The sequence below is a fragment of the Notamacropus eugenii genome, chromosome 7 (assembly GCF_028372415.1).
Source record: "Notamacropus eugenii isolate mMacEug1 chromosome 7, mMacEug1.pri_v2, whole genome shotgun sequence".
NCBI classification, from domain to species: Eukaryota; Metazoa; Chordata; class Mammalia; order Diprotodontia; family Macropodidae; genus Notamacropus; species Notamacropus eugenii.
In genome coordinates this window covers 32,823,335-32,842,273 of record NC_092878.1, presented here as the reverse complement: position 1 = coordinate 32,842,273, position 18,939 = coordinate 32,823,335, and the positions used below count along the sequence as shown (strand labels likewise).

At 44.5% G+C, this 18,939-nt stretch overlaps 1 protein-coding gene across 1 annotated transcript in view; it reads left to right on the top strand.

Annotated features, from left to right (window-relative positions):
- Positions 1–50: 50 nt before the first annotated feature.
- Positions 51–18,939, top strand: part of LOC140513832 (gamma-tubulin complex component 4) — a 28,955-nt gene continuing 10,066 nt past the window's right edge. Inside the window, exons 1-14 of the mRNA XM_072623838.1 lie at positions 51–487; positions 5,880–6,009; positions 7,829–7,951; positions 8,387–8,440; positions 8,894–8,950; positions 10,981–11,060; positions 12,511–12,711; positions 13,559–13,725; positions 14,047–14,171; positions 14,784–14,834; positions 16,047–16,152; positions 16,499–16,606; positions 17,149–17,287; positions 18,623–18,800. Of these exons, the coding sequence (XP_072479939.1) occupies positions 411–487; positions 5,880–6,009; positions 7,829–7,951; positions 8,387–8,440; positions 8,894–8,950; positions 10,981–11,060; positions 12,511–12,711; positions 13,559–13,725; positions 14,047–14,171; positions 14,784–14,834; positions 16,047–16,152; positions 16,499–16,606; positions 17,149–17,287; positions 18,623–18,800 (1,596 nt within the window). The 5' untranslated portion in view covers positions 51–410. The remainder of the gene's footprint in view (positions 488–5,879; positions 6,010–7,828; positions 7,952–8,386; positions 8,441–8,893; positions 8,951–10,980; positions 11,061–12,510; positions 12,712–13,558; positions 13,726–14,046; positions 14,172–14,783; positions 14,835–16,046; positions 16,153–16,498; positions 16,607–17,148; positions 17,288–18,622; positions 18,801–18,939) is intronic.

Here is an 18,939-nt window from a genome sequence, read left to right as displayed (position 1 = left end):
CCTCACCCGCTCCCGCTCCGGCCCCGGCCCGGCTCTGCAGCCTCCCAGACCGGCTCCCAAACCGGAAGTCCGCGCGGGAGACACCGAGGACCTTAGGGCGCGTGCGCCAAGGCCGCTGCCTGGACTACGTCTCCCAGAGAGCTCGGTGGACTAGAAGCGAACGTGGTCGCTCCGACCAAGCTACGTGAACGCTTCCGGGATTCCATTGGCAGGGAAAAGGAAGCCCTCGCGCTGGCCGGTGCCTTTTTCTCTTCCTCGAAGGAACTGTCTTTCCCGGCTAGTTGATTCGGCCGGAACTACACTTCCCAGCGGGCCTTGCGCACAGCGGCTGGAGCAGCGCTCCTCCCCCGACGGCCGGGGGAGCTCGCGCCGGCGGACGCTGCCTCAGCGGCCCGCTGCCCGCCGTGGGGATGATCCACGAGCTGCTCTTGGCCTTGAGCGGGTACCCGGGTGCCATCTTCACCTGGAACAAGCGGAGCGGCCTCCAGGTACGGCCCACCCTGAAGGGAGCGCTAATTGGAACTCCACCTGACGGGGAAAGCAAGGGGCGGAGTTAAGAGTGCCAGTGTTTAGGGCCGGGGCGGGACCTGGGGGGGGCGGGGTAAGGCGGTCAGAGGGGCGGGACCCTGGGAGTAGGGAGCGTGGACGGACTGCGGGGCCTGCGGTGGAGGAGCGGGGGGCGGGGCTTGGCCTGGGAGCCGCTAATGAGGGGGCGGAGCCTGGAAAAGGGCGGGAGGGGGTCGGCTCCCGGGGCTCTGGCGCGGGCTGGGGTAGAGGGGCGGGGCCACGACCGGGGTCTGCGCGAGAGGGCTGAAGAGAATGAATGGCCGAGGGAGAATTGTGTCACTTCACCCTGCCTGCCTCAGTTTCCTCATCTGTAAAATAAGCTAGAGAAGGAAAGGGCAAGCAGCTGCAGCGTCTGCCTAGGAACCCCAAGACGGTCCAAGGTGATTGCGGACCCTGCGCTGTGTTTTACGGTAACCAGCCCGGTCTGTAAGAATTAAGAAATGAAGCAGGCGGGTCAGACTTCTCCGAGGTCCGAGGTCCGCCCCCGCCTTGGCCGCCTCACAGCAGGGGTCCCCTGCCAGGCTCAGGCTGCCCTTTGACCCGAGCCCCCCTCCAGAGGCTCTGACCGTGCAGCCCCTCCTACGAGCCTCTTCTCCCTTGGACCCCCTGCTGGGAGAAGCTGCCCGCGCTGCGCCCTCTTCGTTCCTGACCCTCTGCAGTCTGTCTCTTGACCCCATCATTCAACGAAACTAGACTCTTCAGGTTACTAATGGTCTCTTTATTGGCAAGTCCTCGCTTCAGTATTTGACGTTTTACGCCCCCCCCCAGCCCCCAGCTCCCGGACACTCCTCTCTCAGTTTGTAATACTTAATTTCCCCCCACCCGACTTTTGCCTACGTATGTGACCACTCCTCAGCTCCCCGGATGCAGGTGTGCCTGTGCCCTCTCCTTTCTCAGGGACCTCGTTATCTTCCCCACGCGGATGGCATCCTGCCTGGATATGCAGCCTTAGTCTCTTTCCCTGCATAGACACCTCACACCCTGCCCGTTAGGTATTTTAAACCAGGTGTTTTATAAGAAATTCAAACTCCACGTGTCCAAAAAGCCCTCCTCTCCATCCCTGAATCTCCTTTTCCTCCTGCTGACTTCCCGGTTCCTGTCCAAAGCTCCGTCTCCCCCAGCCCAGATCCAGCCTTCCCTGTCCTTCTCCCTTAGCCTCCGTGTCTATCAGCGAGTCCTGCCTCTGCCTCTCACACCCAAGCCGCCTCCTGAATGCATCCTCCCCGGGGTTCCCTTCTAAAACATGGACCTGACCATTTCCCTCCCCTGCCCAAGGAGCATTCCTAGCTCTGGCTGGGCTCTAGGCTCAGACTTCTCCACCGGGCATGGAGTATACCCTCACAGTCTAACTCCGGAGTGATCGATTAGACATGAGTACCCTTGACGCACTCCCTTGCAGCCAAACTGAGCCCATGCAATTCCCTTTCCCCTCCTTGTGCCTGTCACAGGCTGTGCCCTCTTCCTGGAGGCCCTTAGGTGCCATCTCCTCCATGAGGCGCCGGCCCGCAGCTGCTAGTTCTCCCCTTGAAAAATTGTATTGTGTACGTTCTGTATTGACTTGCTTGCAAATATGTCGTATCTCCGCAGTGGAGTACTTAGATCCTTGAGGAAAAGGACGATTTTTCTTTGCCTAGCACAATGCCAAGCCTATAATGAGAACTTAATAAATACTTGCTGATTGATTATCTGCTCCTACTTGCATGCTAATGAATGCTGCTAGAGGAAGTCCCAGCACTGCTAATTAGGTCTTCCACAAATGGATATTACTTAATCTTGACTTGGCCTTCACTTCTGCTTGCCAGTTCTCTTCCCTGATTGACCTTCTGTTGTACTTGTCTCCCACCCCTTCCCTGCTCTCTCTAGACAGCAGGTCTCAACTCACACTTCACTCACAGTTCAGGACTGTTCATCATGAGCTTCCTCTTCTCCTCTGTGGAATGTTAAGGGAATTTGAAGATCTTCTTTGACCATTAATAGACACATAGAGCCCTGGCTACAGGGAGTTTCTAATTAAGTGCTGGGGCACCTTCAAGCTCCTGAGCACTCAGCCAATCAGATGCCAAGTCTTTGTTATATATTCTGGGAGTAGGCATTTGCTTTGGGGGTCCACTCATAAGAAGGATCTTTGGATTTCTTTGATTTCCTGGTGGAGATTCTGAGTAGCCATATGTTCGGAGCCCACACATCTCCGCCCCACACCCTGACTGCTCTGATGGCTGTGCTCCCTCAATCCAGTGATGTACATAAAGTGTACAGCAATATTGCTTTACCCAGACTGTTGGAGTTCTGTATGTCTTTGTGCTAATTTCTCTGCTTGCATTTTCTCCAAGTTCAGGGTGCTGACTTTTCCCCTGAACTAGTGAATGTAATTAAAGTAGGATTGTTAACCCCTTTTTGAGCAGTCTTTCCTTTAAAAGCAGATCAAAGAACCTGTGCTAGCAGGCCATCCTGGGTGTGCTAGGGTGCTTGCTAATATACTCTGTTATGTACTTCAAATCATCTCGGTGTTATCCTCTCCTTTGCATTAGTCAAGGAAGAAGACATGGCCCTTCTCTTCACTAATGCCAAATCCTCTACGTCAGAGATTCCTTGAACTTGGTTTTTTTTTTTTTAACAGTTTGATAACATTTTCAATATAATTAGTTCTTTTGGCAATCTCATGCTTTTTATTTTTGCATATTTACAAACTTTTCTGAAAAAGGGGTCTTTGGCCTTCACCAGACATGATCTGCCAAAGGAGTCCATGACACAGTAAAAATGAAGAAGCACTATTCTACTAAAACCTTTGATCACCTCCTCTCCTATCTCCTCTGGGAACTTGCTCTTTCAGATATCTCTTTACTCTCCCAAATTTCTAATCTCTCCCTGTCCACCGGCTCTTTCCATGATGCCCCATAAACATGCCAGCTGTTTTCTGTTAAACTTCTAGAAAAAGCTGTCTGCACTCATTGCTTCTACTTTCTCATTTCCCACATGTTTTTCAACCTCCTGCATCCTTGCTTCTGTCCTCACCACTTGGCTAAAGTTACTGTGTATAAGGTTACCAGTGATCTCTGTATTATTAATTCCAGTGGTCTTTTCTCAGTCCTCATCATTCTTGACTTCTCTGCCTCCTCTTTCTGACTTTCCCATCTCTGGATTTGTATGACATTGTTCTTTCATACTTCTCTTCCTCTCTGCTCTACCCATCCTTCTCAGTCTCTTTGCAGGATCTTCATCCATATCCTCCCGTAAGCACTGTCCCTGGGTGGGAGCACCACAGTGCTGGGTCCTGGACCCTCTTCTCCTTTACCTCTACTCTTTTACGGTGTTCACCTCTTGTTCCCGTGGGACCAACTATTATCTCTTGGCAGATAGCCCTCATCTCAGTCCTGAGCTCTGGTGCCACGTCTCCAACTATCCGTTAAACAACTGAAACTCTGAGTCATCCTTCATTCTTCCTTTAGCCTTTTCGTCCCCCAGGGATCAATCTGTTGGTAAGTCATACCTCTTCTGCCTCCATGACATTCTCACCTACGTTCTTTTCTCTCCTCTCATGGGAGCCTTCCTACTTGTGGTCCTCATCACCTTTCACCTGGACTATTGTAGTAACCTCTGATTTGCACTCCCTCCCTTTTTTCAGTCTGTTCTTTTTATGCCAAAGTCATATCCTTAAAGAATAGGTTTAACCATGCTACTCTTCTGCTCATGAAGCTTTAATGGCTCCCTGTTGCCTCTAAAATCAAATGCAAATTCACCAGTGTATGCCTTGAAATTGGAATAACTTTCTAATTGTTCTCCTTGCATCTGGTCTCCTCTTCTTCAGTCCACCCTCCACAGAGCTACCAAAGTAATGTTCTTAAAGCATATGTATGATCTTGTCATTCCTCTGCTCAAGGAGTTTCAATGGTGATTTTTTGGCACTGGAAAAAAATTCAGACTTTTTTTGGGGAGGAGGGGAAGGGATCAGAGACACTTAAAGCCCTTCCCAGTTTGGCTCCAGCTTTTTTTTACACTAGGGTTACATATTACTTTCCTTTATATACTAAATGTTCCATCTGTACTGGGTTCTATTTATTCTTAGTAGAGAGCACCCCATCTCCTCTCTCCATGCCTTTACCCATGCTGTGCCCCATGCCTAAAAGGCTTTCCTTTTTCATTTTGCCTCTTGGGACCCCGCTCTCTTCAAGCTTCAGCTCAGAAGATAAGATGCCTCTTCCCATTTCCCATTTGTTGATACCCTTCCCCCATGACTTTTTATACATTTTGTATTTACTTATCTGTATTGCTCAGTATGATGTAAACTCCTTAAGAGCAGATGCAGCTGCATTTTTCCTCTGTTGCTCACCGTGCCTGTCCCAGAGGTGCTCAGAAAGTGGTCGTGAAATTGAAGAGCTCAGCCAAGGAGAAGGAGTCGGCGCTGTTCTTCCTCTTCTTTTTGAATTTTTTTGTATTTAACCTGTGGTTTGGGTGGATTTTTTCCCTAAACTTTCCAATTTTAGCAACTTAGAAAGTTGTCTTATTTATAGACTTTCTCATCTTTGGTATTTAGTGAAGTGATAGGGTTTGAGAAGAGGAGAATTCTCTTACTTTTTTGTTTAATTTCTTCATACAATTGCCTTGCATTGTCTCGAGTAGTTTTTTTTTTTTTAAGTTTTCATATGCATATGTTGGTGTGCCTCTTCATATCCCCTACAACTAGCACAGTCCTGGGCACACAGAAGGTGCTTGGTAAGTGTTTATTCATTGGTGGAATGTTAGAGATGGCAAGGCTGAAGGGATTAGGAAGGAAAAGGTAATTGCTTATTACATAGCTTCCTTGACCTCCTTCCAGATTATGAAAGTCCATTCAGGTGATGGATTCAAAATGTAGAATGAGACATTTTTTAGACCTAGACAGTACAAGAATTTGTTTGGCCCAACTATACACATTTATTACAGGGGTTTTGTTTTTCTTTTTTTCTTTTTAATGAGAGAGAAGGAGAGAAAGAAAATAAATGCTTGTTAATTGAAATTTTACATTTAAAAAATAAACACCATTTTCTTTTTAAGTGATATTTACATGAACAAAAAAAACTCAGTTTTTTATAGTCTATGATGAATTTGTTATAATCACTTTAAAAAGATGCCAGTAATGTGCAAATAGTTATATTTTACAGAACTCTTCTGATAAATACACCTCACAAAAGGCAGAATGAGGAGAAAAAAATGTCATCATAAAACATTTGGAGAAAAACATCCTGTCATTATTGTAAAGCATTTGGAGTATCCTTAGGGTGGGAGTCAAATGAATCAGAGGCATCTGTGTCCTTAATGTTGTTACCACTTTTGTTGGTGTCACAGGACTTTCCGTTTCTCCATCCGAGTGAAACCAGCGTCCTGAATCGACTCTGCCGCCTTGGCACGGACTATATTCGCTTTACAGAGTTCATTGAACGATATACAGGCCATGTGCAGCAGCAGGTGGGTGGTCGGCCCTTGAGGACAGTGGTGATGTTTTTTATACGTCTTGCATTTGGGCTCAGAAGAGCGCCAAGTATCGGTAGTATTAATAGTAACATTAATAACAGTGTTACGAATAATATTAATGACAGGAACATTTATAGAGTCACTGAATTTGAGAATTAAATAGCCCAAACTCTTACTACAAGCAGTCCTTGAAGACTTCTAATGGGAGAGAATTCATTACTTCCTGAGGTAACCCATTCCCTGCTTGGATAGGTCTAAGTCAGGGGCGGGGAACCTGCAGCCTCATGGCCACATGTGGCCTTCTAGGTCCTCAGGTACAGTCTGTTGATTGAGTCCAAGTTTTACAGAACAAAGGAGATATGTTCTGTGAAGTTTAGGTTCAGTCAAAGGGCCACTTTTGAGGACCTAGAGGACCACATGTGGCCTTGAGGACACGGGTTCCCCACCCCTGGTAGATGTTAGGAAGTTTTTTCCTGACATTGAGTATAAATTTGCCTCTCTGTGATTTCAACTCCTAGCTTCCTAGAAGCATAACAGATCCATGTGATGAATGAAAGAGAGAGTCCTGTGGAAGATGGAATTCCCCTAAGGTTATTTACAAATGTGTCGTTATTTGAATTGTTTTTCTGTAAGTTCTGGGAGTTTTTGTTCTACAGCATAAGAGTCAGCAGCGTACGATGTGAAGAGTGCTGGGTGGGGATCTGGTTCTGTCACATACTTCCTATGTGACCTTTGAGGAAGTAACAGAACCTCTCTGGTCTCAGAAGAACATCTGTCTATGAGTGGCATTATACACATTAGAAAGAGAGAGAAGGGAGTTGGAGGCTGGTTTTAAATTTAGACTTCTGGCTGGGCTTTTGCTCAAGTTGGAGTTAAAAATATGGGTTCCGCAGATCCAATAGTTCTCAAGGAAGATGGATTTTTTTCAACAGAGGAGGAATTCTGTCCTTTTTCTTTTTTCATCACAAAGTTTTTATTCTTCCTTAAGGCAAAGGGTTAAGAAGGTTCTGGCTTAAAATAAACATGACATCAGTTTTGGAAGGTGGGAATAGGAATTATGACTCACACTGATATAAATATTTACAAAATGCTTTCCTCGCAACATCCTTTTAGGTAGGGAGTATAAATATATTTTTCCCATTTTACAGAGAAGTAAACCCAGGCTCAGAGAAGTGAGGTGACTTTGCTTCAGGCTGTCCACCTAATCGGTCTTGGAACCAGCACTAGAGTTCAGTTTTCCTTTGTCTTAGGACCAGTGCTCCACACTGCACCAAATCTGGACTCAGTCCCCAGTTCTACCTCTTGTGACCTTGGACAGATCACTTAACCTCTCTGAACCTCTTCCTCATCTCTGAAGTGAGAAAGTTGGACTGGATGAACTCCAAGGACCTTTGGTGTTGTCAATCTGTGGTCCAACAATGTTAATGGGCAAACTATTTCCCTCACTCCGTTGTATGTTTCTTCTTACGGAGGTTAATTTGACACAGCTATTCAAACATCAGCAGTACAACTAATAATGACGTAATAACAACAAAAAGGATAGTATTTAAATAATACTTAAAGGATTTTGTAAAGCACTTGACAGATGTACCATTTGGTCCTCACAGCAGCTCTGGGAGGTAGGTGCTGTTAGTATCCTCATTTTACAAAGGAAACTGAGGCAGACAGAGGAAGTTTTACATGTCTAGGGTTCCACAGCTAGGAGGTGTTTTGAAGCCATATTTGAACTCAGGTCTTTGTGACTCCAGGTTCAGCACTTGATCTGCAAGTCCCAATCCTGGAGCTAATTTAATTAGCCTTTGTTTAATCGCAGGATCACCATCTGTCCCAGCAAGGCCAGGGTGGATTACATGGAATTTATTTGCGGGCCTTCTGCACAGGTCTGGACTCCATCCTGCAGCCATATCGTCAAGCACTGCTTGACTTGGAGCAAGAGGTGAGGTAGAGAAGAGGAGAAAGAGGCAGGCAGTAATGCCCTTGAGTCCCCCAGTTTCCTCACTAGACCACATCCTTGGAAAGAAAATGCGGTCCTCCCTCCCCACCATAGCTTGTCTTCCTTTAATTAGGGTTTCAGAATTGGGAAAATGCCTTTAATGAGCATATACCACTATAAGCTCTCCGTATTGTTCATTTAATGATCAAAGTAACTTCTTGCCTCTGTAAGAGGTTCCAGGGTATTCTGTGAACATTTTGCTTTCAGTTTTTAGTGACCTGTATCACTTTAGTGACCCTGTATCACTATCTTCTGTGGGAACCTAAAAGCACTCATTACCACAAGGTCTGTTCTCTCCCTCTCCCCAGCCAGTGTTCTTAGGTCATAGGTTAGAAACTTTTTGAGATGGTGTTTTTCTAATTATGTTTTTTATTGCAGTTCCTTGCTGACCCTCACCTTTCCATATCACATGTCAATTACTCCTTGGACCAGGTATCTTTGTAGATAATGGAATATCTTGGGTTCTTTTTGTCTGTTCTCTCAGTCTTTTAGGTATATTTGACTAATCTAGTATTTTGAAGAGCTCTCCTACTTCCAGATTCGGAATTTGAATCTAAAATTTTACATTTTGTACATTTAATCTGCTTTATTATATGAGCATTATTTCATGAATTCTGAAGATAAATCGTCTCTTAACATTTGGTACTAAAGTTGTCCATGTTGATGTTATACTGACTATCCTGCCAGCCTCCAAAATAGGTGTTTCTAGCTAAAGATAGGCTGAGAGGAGTAGGCCCTTTTTTTGCCTCTTCTGGCTGGAGTTGATCTCTCTATCTTCATTCAGAAACGCCATCATTTCCAGAGCTTATGTTTATACTCCCTCTCTTACATTTGGAACACGTAAGAGATTACATTAGATTAATTAACTTTTGCTTTGCTTTGTAGTTCCAACTTCTTTTTCCCTCAGTGATGGTTGTTGTTGAACAGATTAAGAGTCAGAAGGTAAGCACTTCTTTTATTCTGGTTAATGATGTACGTAATTCAGTGTGCTTAGTGATTTGCACCACATAGATTTCTTCAAACTGTTGTGTTTGGGGGAACCATGAAATTAGACCTGAGAAGGAAAGGCATCATACATGTTGATCATTGATGGGAGCACGGAGCTTTTTCCTCAAGGTCATGCTTCAGTATTAAGAGGTCACCATGCCTAAGTCATTCACCTAACTTTGTTAAATGTACTTTTTACTTAGGTTGTTGCTATTATTACTGTCATGGAAAAATTGATTCCAAGTATTCTGGGAGAGTGTTGGCTTTTGGGATCTGAGCTAGTAACTCTGAGATCAGCAAGTGCTGAGTAGATTACCTAGTCAAGTTGGGTTGTGAAAAGTACCCTCTGGCTCCCTGAGTCCTTTTCTCTTGAGTTGTTATAAGAACAATCACAGGAAGCAGCCTTGAAAGTAGTATAATTTTTACAAATTCATCCACAGCATTTTAAAAAAATCTGCAGTGAGACAATTGGGTTGCATGTGACACACTCCTGTCCTCTTTCCCTCCTTCTACACACTCCCAACCCCAGAGATATTTAATGAGACCTTTGTAAATGTCACACAGATGCAGAATACATATCAATACTAATGTATATGGGCTCCCTCCCTCTTGCCCCCTTCTCTTTCTCTCCCCCCCCAACTCTGATCTGTCTGTCTGCCTCTCTTACACATACACACTTGTACTTATGCATACACACACACACACACACACACACACACACACACACAGTAAATAAGTGCCACTTCTTCAGCTAAAAAGCCCAACCAGATAATTTAGGCCAAAGAATTGAATGAAGGGTAGGACTCAGTCCCACATAGAGGTAACCATAGCACAGAGGCAAAAGTATCTAATTTGGCTTCTTTCTTTGATGAATTGGACCAAACAGTTGCCAGCCCTCTACTTCATTTTGTGTTGTGTAGACACATACCCAGCTGTATGCACAGTGAGTTGTTTAAGTGCATCCCCTCCATTCCTGGAAGCCTTGTGTGGGCTTCTTCATGGACCTCTCTACCCCTGCAGCTTCTTTACACTCCCCTGTCCCCCCAAAATGAGAAGAAAAGTACCACCATGAATGGAGTTACGAGCCAGATGAAAATTTTCTCTCCTTTCCCATGTTAGCCTTCTCTGTCTCATTTCACCTGGGAAAGGAGAGTGAAAAATCCAAGAAGAGCTGGTGGTTCACTCACCTTCTTTTCCATGATGGGCCTAGGGATGCTGTGGGCTGAAGTTCAGCAGAAATAGAAAAGATTTGCACATTTTACTAGACTTCACTCTGCACAATTGGAAATGTGCTACATCCATGTTATCCTTTCTGACTACAGAAGCAAAGATAAAAACTCTCTCCTTAAAGAAGCTGATGGGGGGGCCGGTAGTTTTTACTTCTGAATTAACATATTCATTCTTGGCTGATGAATCTAGAACCTGTAATCTAAACATTTAAACATTCTTATGCAGTATCTTTGTGGAGAAGTTCTACTTTCTTCTTCCAGAACAAGCTAATAGGCATATCCCCAAGTAGATCTGGCTCAGGAGGAGATTGACTGACCCATTCAGTCACTTTTAGGAAACCCAATGGAATATGTAGCTAGTAGCACCTGCAAATATGGGGATCCAGGAAGGCTTCTTGCAGAAGGGGGGACTGTAGCTGAGACTTGAAGGATCCAGGAAAACTAGGAGGCAGAGGTGAGGAGGAAAGATTTCCAGGCATGAGTGATAGCTGGGGAAAATGCCTGAAGTCCAGTGACAGAATGTCAGCAATGAGGCCACTGTCACTGGATCAGTGTGTGCGTGTGTGTTTGTGTGTGTATTGGGGGAGTGAGATGAGGGAGTCACTGTTGATGTGTAAGAGGTAGGAAAGGACAAAGTTATGGAAGTGCCACTGGAATTGATTCAGTAGGTCCCTCCTGGACCAATCACAACTGAATGTACAATTTAAACTGTGCAGCAGGCACTGTATAATTTTTAGAAGTTTATCTTTTCCACAGATTCATGGGTGTCAGATCTTGGAAACAGTATACAAATACAGCTGTGGGGGACTGCCTCCTGTACGCAGTGCCCTAGAAAAGTAAGTCACAAAAACTTAAATAAGATTGACACAGTTCATCAAGACCATTTTATTTGCATATGATCTAAAACTTCTCCAAAATAGTTAGTAATAGATGGGACTGAAAAGCTAACACTGAGCAGATAGGTCTATATGATCAAAGTAGGAGAGGCCAGGATGCCAGCCAATAAAGAATCCAGGATGGTACTACATAAAAGAGAATGAATTAGTGTGGATGACTTTAAGGTCCCTCTGATTGTCAGATCCCATCATCCTTAGGGTGTTACCATTATATATGCTGGGTTTTGCTTGGCTATATTTGAGTATATCTTTTAAAGTAATTGCTATTTTCAGTCAGTAAGTCAACCGGCATTTTATTAAATGTTTACTATTTGCCAGGCTCTTTGCTAAGCCTGAAAATACAAAGAAAGGTAAAAATACTGTCCCTCCTCTCAAGTATCTTATTTTCCTAATGGGAGAAACAACTTTTAAACTATTTACATATAAGATATTGTTTATATGGAGTAGTTGAAAAGTAATTTCAGATCAGCCACTGGTATTGGGGAGGGACCAGGAAAGGCCTCCAGTAGATGGTGGGATTTGAGCTGAGTCCTGAAGTAAGCCAAGGGAGCCAACATGTGGAGAGTAGAAGGAAAAACCTCCCAGGCAGTGGGACAGCCTGTAACAAAGCATGGAGTTAGGAGAAGGCAGGAGCTGCTGGATCGTAAAGTATATGGAGAGAAGTAGAGGATAAGAAGACCGGAAAGGTAAGAAGGGGGCTAAGCAGAGAATTTTCTGTTTGATGCTGGCGGTGGTAGGGAACCAGCTCATATTGCCCATTTTATCTTACCTTCTTTAAAACTTGAAGTTAAGCTTCTGTCCTGGGTGGAAAGACTGGACTCTGATCTCCAAGTTTCCTTCTAATTCTAATATTTGGTTACTGCACAAGAACATCTTGGAAATACTTGAGCTAGTTCTGGAGAGGGTGCTTGATCTTCTCTTTTCATGTATTTTTGTAATGCTCCATTTCTAATTGAGTCATCCTCCCTTACCACATCCATTCCCTTCCTTTTTGGTGAAACAAGAGAAAATGAGCAAACTGCTTTTGCTGGCAGAGAAACAGACTTCTCTGAGCTCATCTCATTGTGTTTTAGCAGGAATTTTCAGCTCTGAAACTCTTACGCAGGGTGAGAATAAACAATATGGAAAAGAAACTGTCAAAATAGCTGAAGGACATTTTAAACTTAATATGGGAACTTTAATTATAAGAAATTTAATGACTAATTCCAAAAAGATAGGAATAAAAATGGAATGATTATTTTTAGTGTAATGGACAGTTTCCCTTCTGACTCACCAAATTCTTACTCAGATCTTGGCCAGTACCCTCTAGTGACGTCCCAGAATGGCCTGGGTGTTTGTGCCCAGCAAGGGCTTTTATGGCATTGGTTTTTCTCTCCCTTTCTCCACTCAGGATCTTGGCAGTGTGCCATGGGGTCATGTACAAGCAGCTTTCTGCCTGGATGCTACATGGCCTCCTCTTGGACCAACACGAAGAGTTCTTTATTAAACAGGGCCCATCTTCTGGCCTTGTCTCTACTCAACTGGAGGAGGAGGAGGAAGACCTGGGCATTGGAGGCCTGACAGGGAAGCAGTTACGAGAACTTCAGGACCTGGGGAGGATTTGAAGGGAAAGGCAGTACATTCCACCAGATAGTGACCCCTTCGCCCTCTCACATGAGCTTGCACTGAGCCTGCCACCTCGGTGCCATCTGCGCCACTTCCTTCAGCCTGTCCCTCCTGATATTTGCCTTTGTCTGAATGAGGTTTGCAGGATGCATGGGAAAGAGCGCTGAAGAGTACAACCCCCACCTCCTTTGCTTGTTTGTCTAGGTCCAGACTTAACCTCCCTGGGGCCTATTTTCCTCGTCTCTAAAATGAGATTGGACTTGATCCAGTTCCAGACCCGTGAGTCTATGATAATCCATTAGGCTGGGCAGTTGTGAGGCCTTCTTCATACCATACTAATACCATACTTAGGAAGTGGACAGCTCCTTAAGTTGTGTCTCTCTGGCAGCTTTTTGATGCAGCTCAAGGTCTTAATTAGGATTCACAAAAACCTATATAGATGCCAGTGTATTACATAAGAATCATAAATTCTTGGAACTGAGCATAATAGGATTTTTTTTTTTAGGACTTCACAGGTCTAGTCCAACCTACTCATTTTACAGAGGAAGGAACTAAGGCTCAGAGCAGTTGAATGATTTAGCTAGAGTCCTGTAACTAGTTAATGGCAATGCTAGAACTAGAACGTTCATGTGTTGTGCCTCTCCTGCCTGCTAGCCACCAGGCTAGACTACCTCCTTGCAAGCACAGTACATGCCTGGCAGGTGGGAGTTGTACATCCCTGGGTTTAAAGTCCCTATTGCCCAATATATTAACTATGGAATATAAAGGATGGAGATAGATAGAGTTACTGCATACTTTCTTGTTTCCTTTGTCACTCTGTATCTCCTCACCCAGCGCCTGATTGAGGAAGAGAACATGCTGGCCCCATCCCTGAAGCAGTTTTCCCTTCGGGTGGAAATACTTCCTTCCTATATTCCAGTGAGAGTCGCTGAAAAAATCCTGTTTGTAGGAGAGTCTGTACAGATGTTTGAGAATCAGAATGTGAATCTGACCAGAAAAGGTAGGAAGTCCTGTCCTAACATCTCATCCCCAAGAGCTGGTCAAGAGCAGCTTTTATTGCCCATTGCCTCATGAGCCAAGGCAGTGGTCAGTGTAGTACATCATATTTTGAAATAAATCTTGTAAGAGGGCACCATGATGCTTCTTGTCAGAAATCTTCAAAGCAAGGGAAGTGGCACCCAGTGGTTAAGAGCAAAAATTATTGCCCTGTATTTACTAGACCCTGGTTAGTTAGATTGTCTATAGTAACAAATGAAAGAATCAGAGCGTTGTTGATAGCATAGCTCCGAGGGTCTCTCCTCCTACTGTCCATGATACACAGGATCTATTTTAAAGAATCAAGAAGACACCTTTGCTGCTGAACTGCATCGCCTCAAGCAGCAGCCTCTTTTCAGCCTTGTGGATTTTGAGCTGGTGGTGGACCGGATACGCAGCACTGTTGCTGAGGTTTGCCTTTTAAGTGTCTGATCCAGCATATGTTTTCTGAGGGGGTGGATTGACCTGGAAAGATAGAGAGTGGAGCACAGCAGCTGCTTCTTCTAGCTGGCACTAGAGACCAGGGTGAAGAAATGATTCCTCAGGCCAGACGCTTTCTCCGTCTTTGGGTTTTAGGAATGCTGCCATAGTAAGTGTCCTTCCCTCTTACTGAGCTCAGTCTCTTATGGGACATGGAATGCCTTGCTAGCTGCCTGACGGTGACAGAGACACAATCCACTCAGCATCTCGCGTCACAACGTTTTCTTTAGTTGAAGGAATAGATGAGATCTTTGTTTCACTTTGTGTGTGTATTTCTGCTCCACGGGAGCTTGGGACCAGATTGGGTTTTCCACTAAAGAACAAAAGGACGAAGGGCTAAGCTCTCTTGCTGCTGCCGTCTGTACAGGGTCTAGTAGCAGGTTTTCAGAAGGGTTTTTTGTAGACAGTTTATTGTCATGATCATATGAGTAGTATTCTTTCCTGAGTCATTCAGTGGAATATAGAGCAGCTTTTTAAATAAAGAATCCTCCTTTGTAATGGTGTTCTCAAAATGGGATTTCACTGATGTTCTTGTTTCCTCAGCATCTATGGAAACTTATGGTGGAGGAGTCAGATTTATTAGGCCAACTAAAGGTAATAGTTTCATTTATTTTTCTTTATTGTTAAAATGTAACTAACAGGAAATGACCTTTGCCTTCCCTAACTCTATTGATTTGGGGAAAAAAACCTATCCCTGGATTCTTAGGATGACCTTGTATACTCTTCCCCAAAATGAGCAGCCCATTGCTGGGTGTCATCTGAAGGAATAATTCCTTCCAGGATTTGCTTCTGTAAATACAAACATGATTGTAGAGATATACCATACTGTAGGACAAAGAGATAGACATAAGTTTTCTTGTAATTTTATCATTTGTGTTGCCACCAAGTAAAGATATCAAATATACTGTAATCTTCCTGGCTTAACAGCACCACTAAAATTTCTCTTCTTGATATGCCTGTTTAGAGGGGCAGAATCTCACATCCATCTGTTGGGGACAGGAAGGAAATGACACTGTGTTCATTGGTATGGGGAATTCCCAAGGAAAAACATTCTATCAGTGTATATCAGTACCTTCTCTGCAACTCCTTGTTTTAGAGAATTTATGTGGAGGTTGAGTGATTTGCCCAGGGTCATACAACCAAGATCTATCCCAAAAGGGACTTGGACCCAGGTCTTCTTGACTCTGAGGTTGGCTCTTTATCCACTGTACCACGCTGCCTCCAAATCCATGTGTTAGTTGGGTCCTAATTAAGGAGACAGCTCTGCACTGTTTCTAGTTTAAAAGCCTTTCTACAGTCTGGGAACCTACTTTGCCAGTGTTACTTCATACTATTCCCTTTCATGAGCTCTGTGTTCTGACCATTATGATAACTAACTGTTCCCAAATGCTTCGTCTCCAGCCTCTTTCTTCTCACATGAGCCATCCCCCCCCATGTCTGGAATGCATTCCTTTGTCATCTCTGCTTTGCAAAAGTCCTCTTCTTCTTCCTTCAAGGCTTAACTTGGGTTCCACTTCCTCAGGGAAGCCTTCGCTTATCTCCCCAGTTTTTAGTGCTTTCTGCTCTAATTTATCTTTAGTTTTACTTATTTAGGTAAATATTCCATCTCCCAAGTAGACTATAAGCCACTCAACAGTAGGGGTAATTTAATTTTCTTCTGTGTGTTCCTCTCTCCTTGGACAGTGCCTTATACATAATAGGAGCTTTGTGAATGCTTTAATTGGATTGAATTCAATTCCTTGGATAGCGAAGAATTCCTAAGACTTGTGTGATTGTTGACTTGTATACTGACATTCTTTTTCAAAGATCATTAAAGACTTTTACCTGCTGGGACGAGGAGAACTGTTCCAGGCCTTCATTGACACAGCCCAGCATATGTTAAAGACACCGCCCACTGCAGTAACTGAGCATGGTAAGTACTCAACAGAAGAGTGAATGACTAAGTTACTTTCCTTGAGAGAAGAGCCCAACTCTCAGCTTCTTCATTGAGGGCTTGAGGGGCAGCCTCCTTACCTTCTGTTGCTGCCTAGGGAAGCCATTTCAGTGGGCCTGGATAGCTTCCATCACACTGCAGTCATCTCCTGGGACAAGCAGCCACATAACCAATGATATCTGTATGAAATGGTGTGGTCTGGACCCCAAAGTCAAATAGTGTTTGTTCCTGACGGTCAGGCAGGGTTGGATGGGAGAACATTTCTTCCAGGCTTCATCATATAGCCAGGTGCTATTATTTGCTCCTTGTTCTTTCTCTCTGCCAGATGTTAATGTGGCCTTCCAGCAGTCTGCCCACAAGGTGCTGTTAGATGATGACAACCTCCTCCCTCTGCTTCACCTGACAATTGAGTACCATGGAAAGGAACATAAGGGTATTAATTCCCTTTCTCTCTCCTTCGCATATCATTGTTCCTCCCTTTTTTCCTGATGCTGCTTCCTTCTCTGAAGACGCTTATATGGTTTTCATCTTAGAGTTATCTACCTTTAGCACTCAGGGGGGTCCTAAGAAATCTTCTAGTTCAGCCTCTTCATTTTAAAGATTAAGAAACAGGGATACAGGGTGGTTACGCGACTTACCGAGACTCATGAGTGGCACAGCCAGGATTGGAATCCAGACCACTTCATTAGCAGCCAAGGGTTTTTTCATTATGCCATGCGTCAGTTCTTGTCTTATTCCAGCTGCCTCTGTCTCTAAAGACAACAAAATAATCTCTAAGATCTACCAAAAAACCTGCCTACACATTGTTTCCTTGCCCTCTGCCCACTATGTTTTCCTCCTTGTGTCTTAGACATCCCCCTGGTTTTTTCTCTCATGTTATTCATGTGCATTCTTCTTTCAACAAAACAAGTTGTCTGTCTTAATTAGACTGAAGTTTCTTCATTTTCTTTTTCTTTTTTTTTTTTTTTGCCTTAGATGTTACTCAAGCACGAGAAGCACCTTCTCGGGACACCTCTCCCCGAGAAGCCCCTGCGTCAGGCTGGGCAGCCCTAGGTCTTTCCTACAAAGTGCAGTGGCCTCTGCACATTCTCTTCACTCCTGCTGTCCTGGAGAAGTAGGTTTACAAGACCTCTGTGAGCTTTTTGCTAGCAAACACTAACTATGGCAGGGAAGATAGAGGCCCTCTGACCAGTTGTTAGTAATCTGCAGGCCCAGGAGATACAACTTCAAGAATCCATCCATCTCCACCCCAGTCTATTTAACCTGCAGATGCTGACCTAAAACTGTTTAGAGAACTTCTGGTAAAAGAGCCCTTGGGGAAGTAGTATGGTTTAGTAGAAATAGCATTCACCTTGGAATCACTAAACCTGAGTGTGAATCCTGGCTGTGCCATTGGCTACCTCTGTGTTGATGGGCAAGTCATGTAAAGCCCCCAGGCCTTAGTGTCCTCATCTGTTGAATGAGGGGGTTGGATTCAATGACCTCCAAACTCCTAGGTCTTCCTCATATGCCATGTTGCTTCTGTTTTTGAAATTAATTTGAGGTGGCAGTGATCGGCATAATAAGCTTGATGCTGGATGTGTCCTTGAGCCCTTTGAAGAAGGCAGGTTTCAACAGGGATTATTTTAGAATTGAAGGAAATTAGGTTTCTTATTTTTCTGTGTAAACTCATGCCAAGATGAGAGGTCACATAGTTCCAGTTCCCCTAGGAATCAACTCTTCTTCCAAGTGCTTGTCTTCAGTATGTGTCCTCTGACATTTCTCCCATGTCAGCAGCTGTCACGACCTAGGGAGGAATAAAAAGTTTAGAATCACAGACTCTAGAATTGGAAGGGACCATACAAGTTATGTAGTACAGCCTCACTCCCAGGGCAGTTCTTTCTTTCTCTGAAAGAGTAATTCAACCACCATTTGGATATTTGTGGAGATAGGAAACTCATTCCTTTTCAAAGAACGTTGTATCACTCTCAGACAGCTAACCATTACATAACATTAAGAGTTCATCATGCACATGGCACAATCCTGAGCCCTAAGAGATTGTGGAAAAAACATGCCTGCCTTTGAGGGGTTTACATTCCCCAAAGGCTGGTCACCTGTTGTTTCTCATGACCTCTGTATAGTTCAGTGAACTTTGTAAGGCAGGTGTTGTTTGGCATGACTTGCAAAGTAAAGGTAGAAGGAGCAGAGGCTGTTTGGAATGCTGGGCCTCCCATGAGTGAAATGGAAAGTCCTGGGACAGAAACATGCATTGGGCTGAGCCTCAGGAGAAAGGAACAAGGACTTTGCCTCCAGTAGAGAGGGCCCTTCTCTGGCTAGCTTCAAATCCTTTCTTTTTGAAAATGGGAAAGAAAAAGGGAGGAAGAGGAGGAATCTGGGACTTGACTGAGGGGAAAGGGGAGGTAGCTGGGAATGGAAGAGTCTAGCTTCACGGTGGTTGTTTTGGACCCAGGTACAATGTTGTCTTCAAGTACTTGCTCAGCGTACGACGAGTGCAGGCAGAACTGCAGCACTGCTGGGCTCTCCAAATGCAGCGCAAGCATCTCAAGTCTAACCAGAGCGATGCCATTAAATGGCGCCTACGGAACCACATGGCCTTCTTGGTGGATAATCTTCAGTATTATCTCCAGGTCTGTGCTGAAAGTTGAATGGTACATGGGAGATGAAGAAAGGGCAGGAGAAAGGTCTTGCAGGGATGTTTTATTCTTGCCCTGGGGGAACGCTCATGAGAGAAAAAAATTGGCCGTGGTTTTTAGGATTGCTATGTGG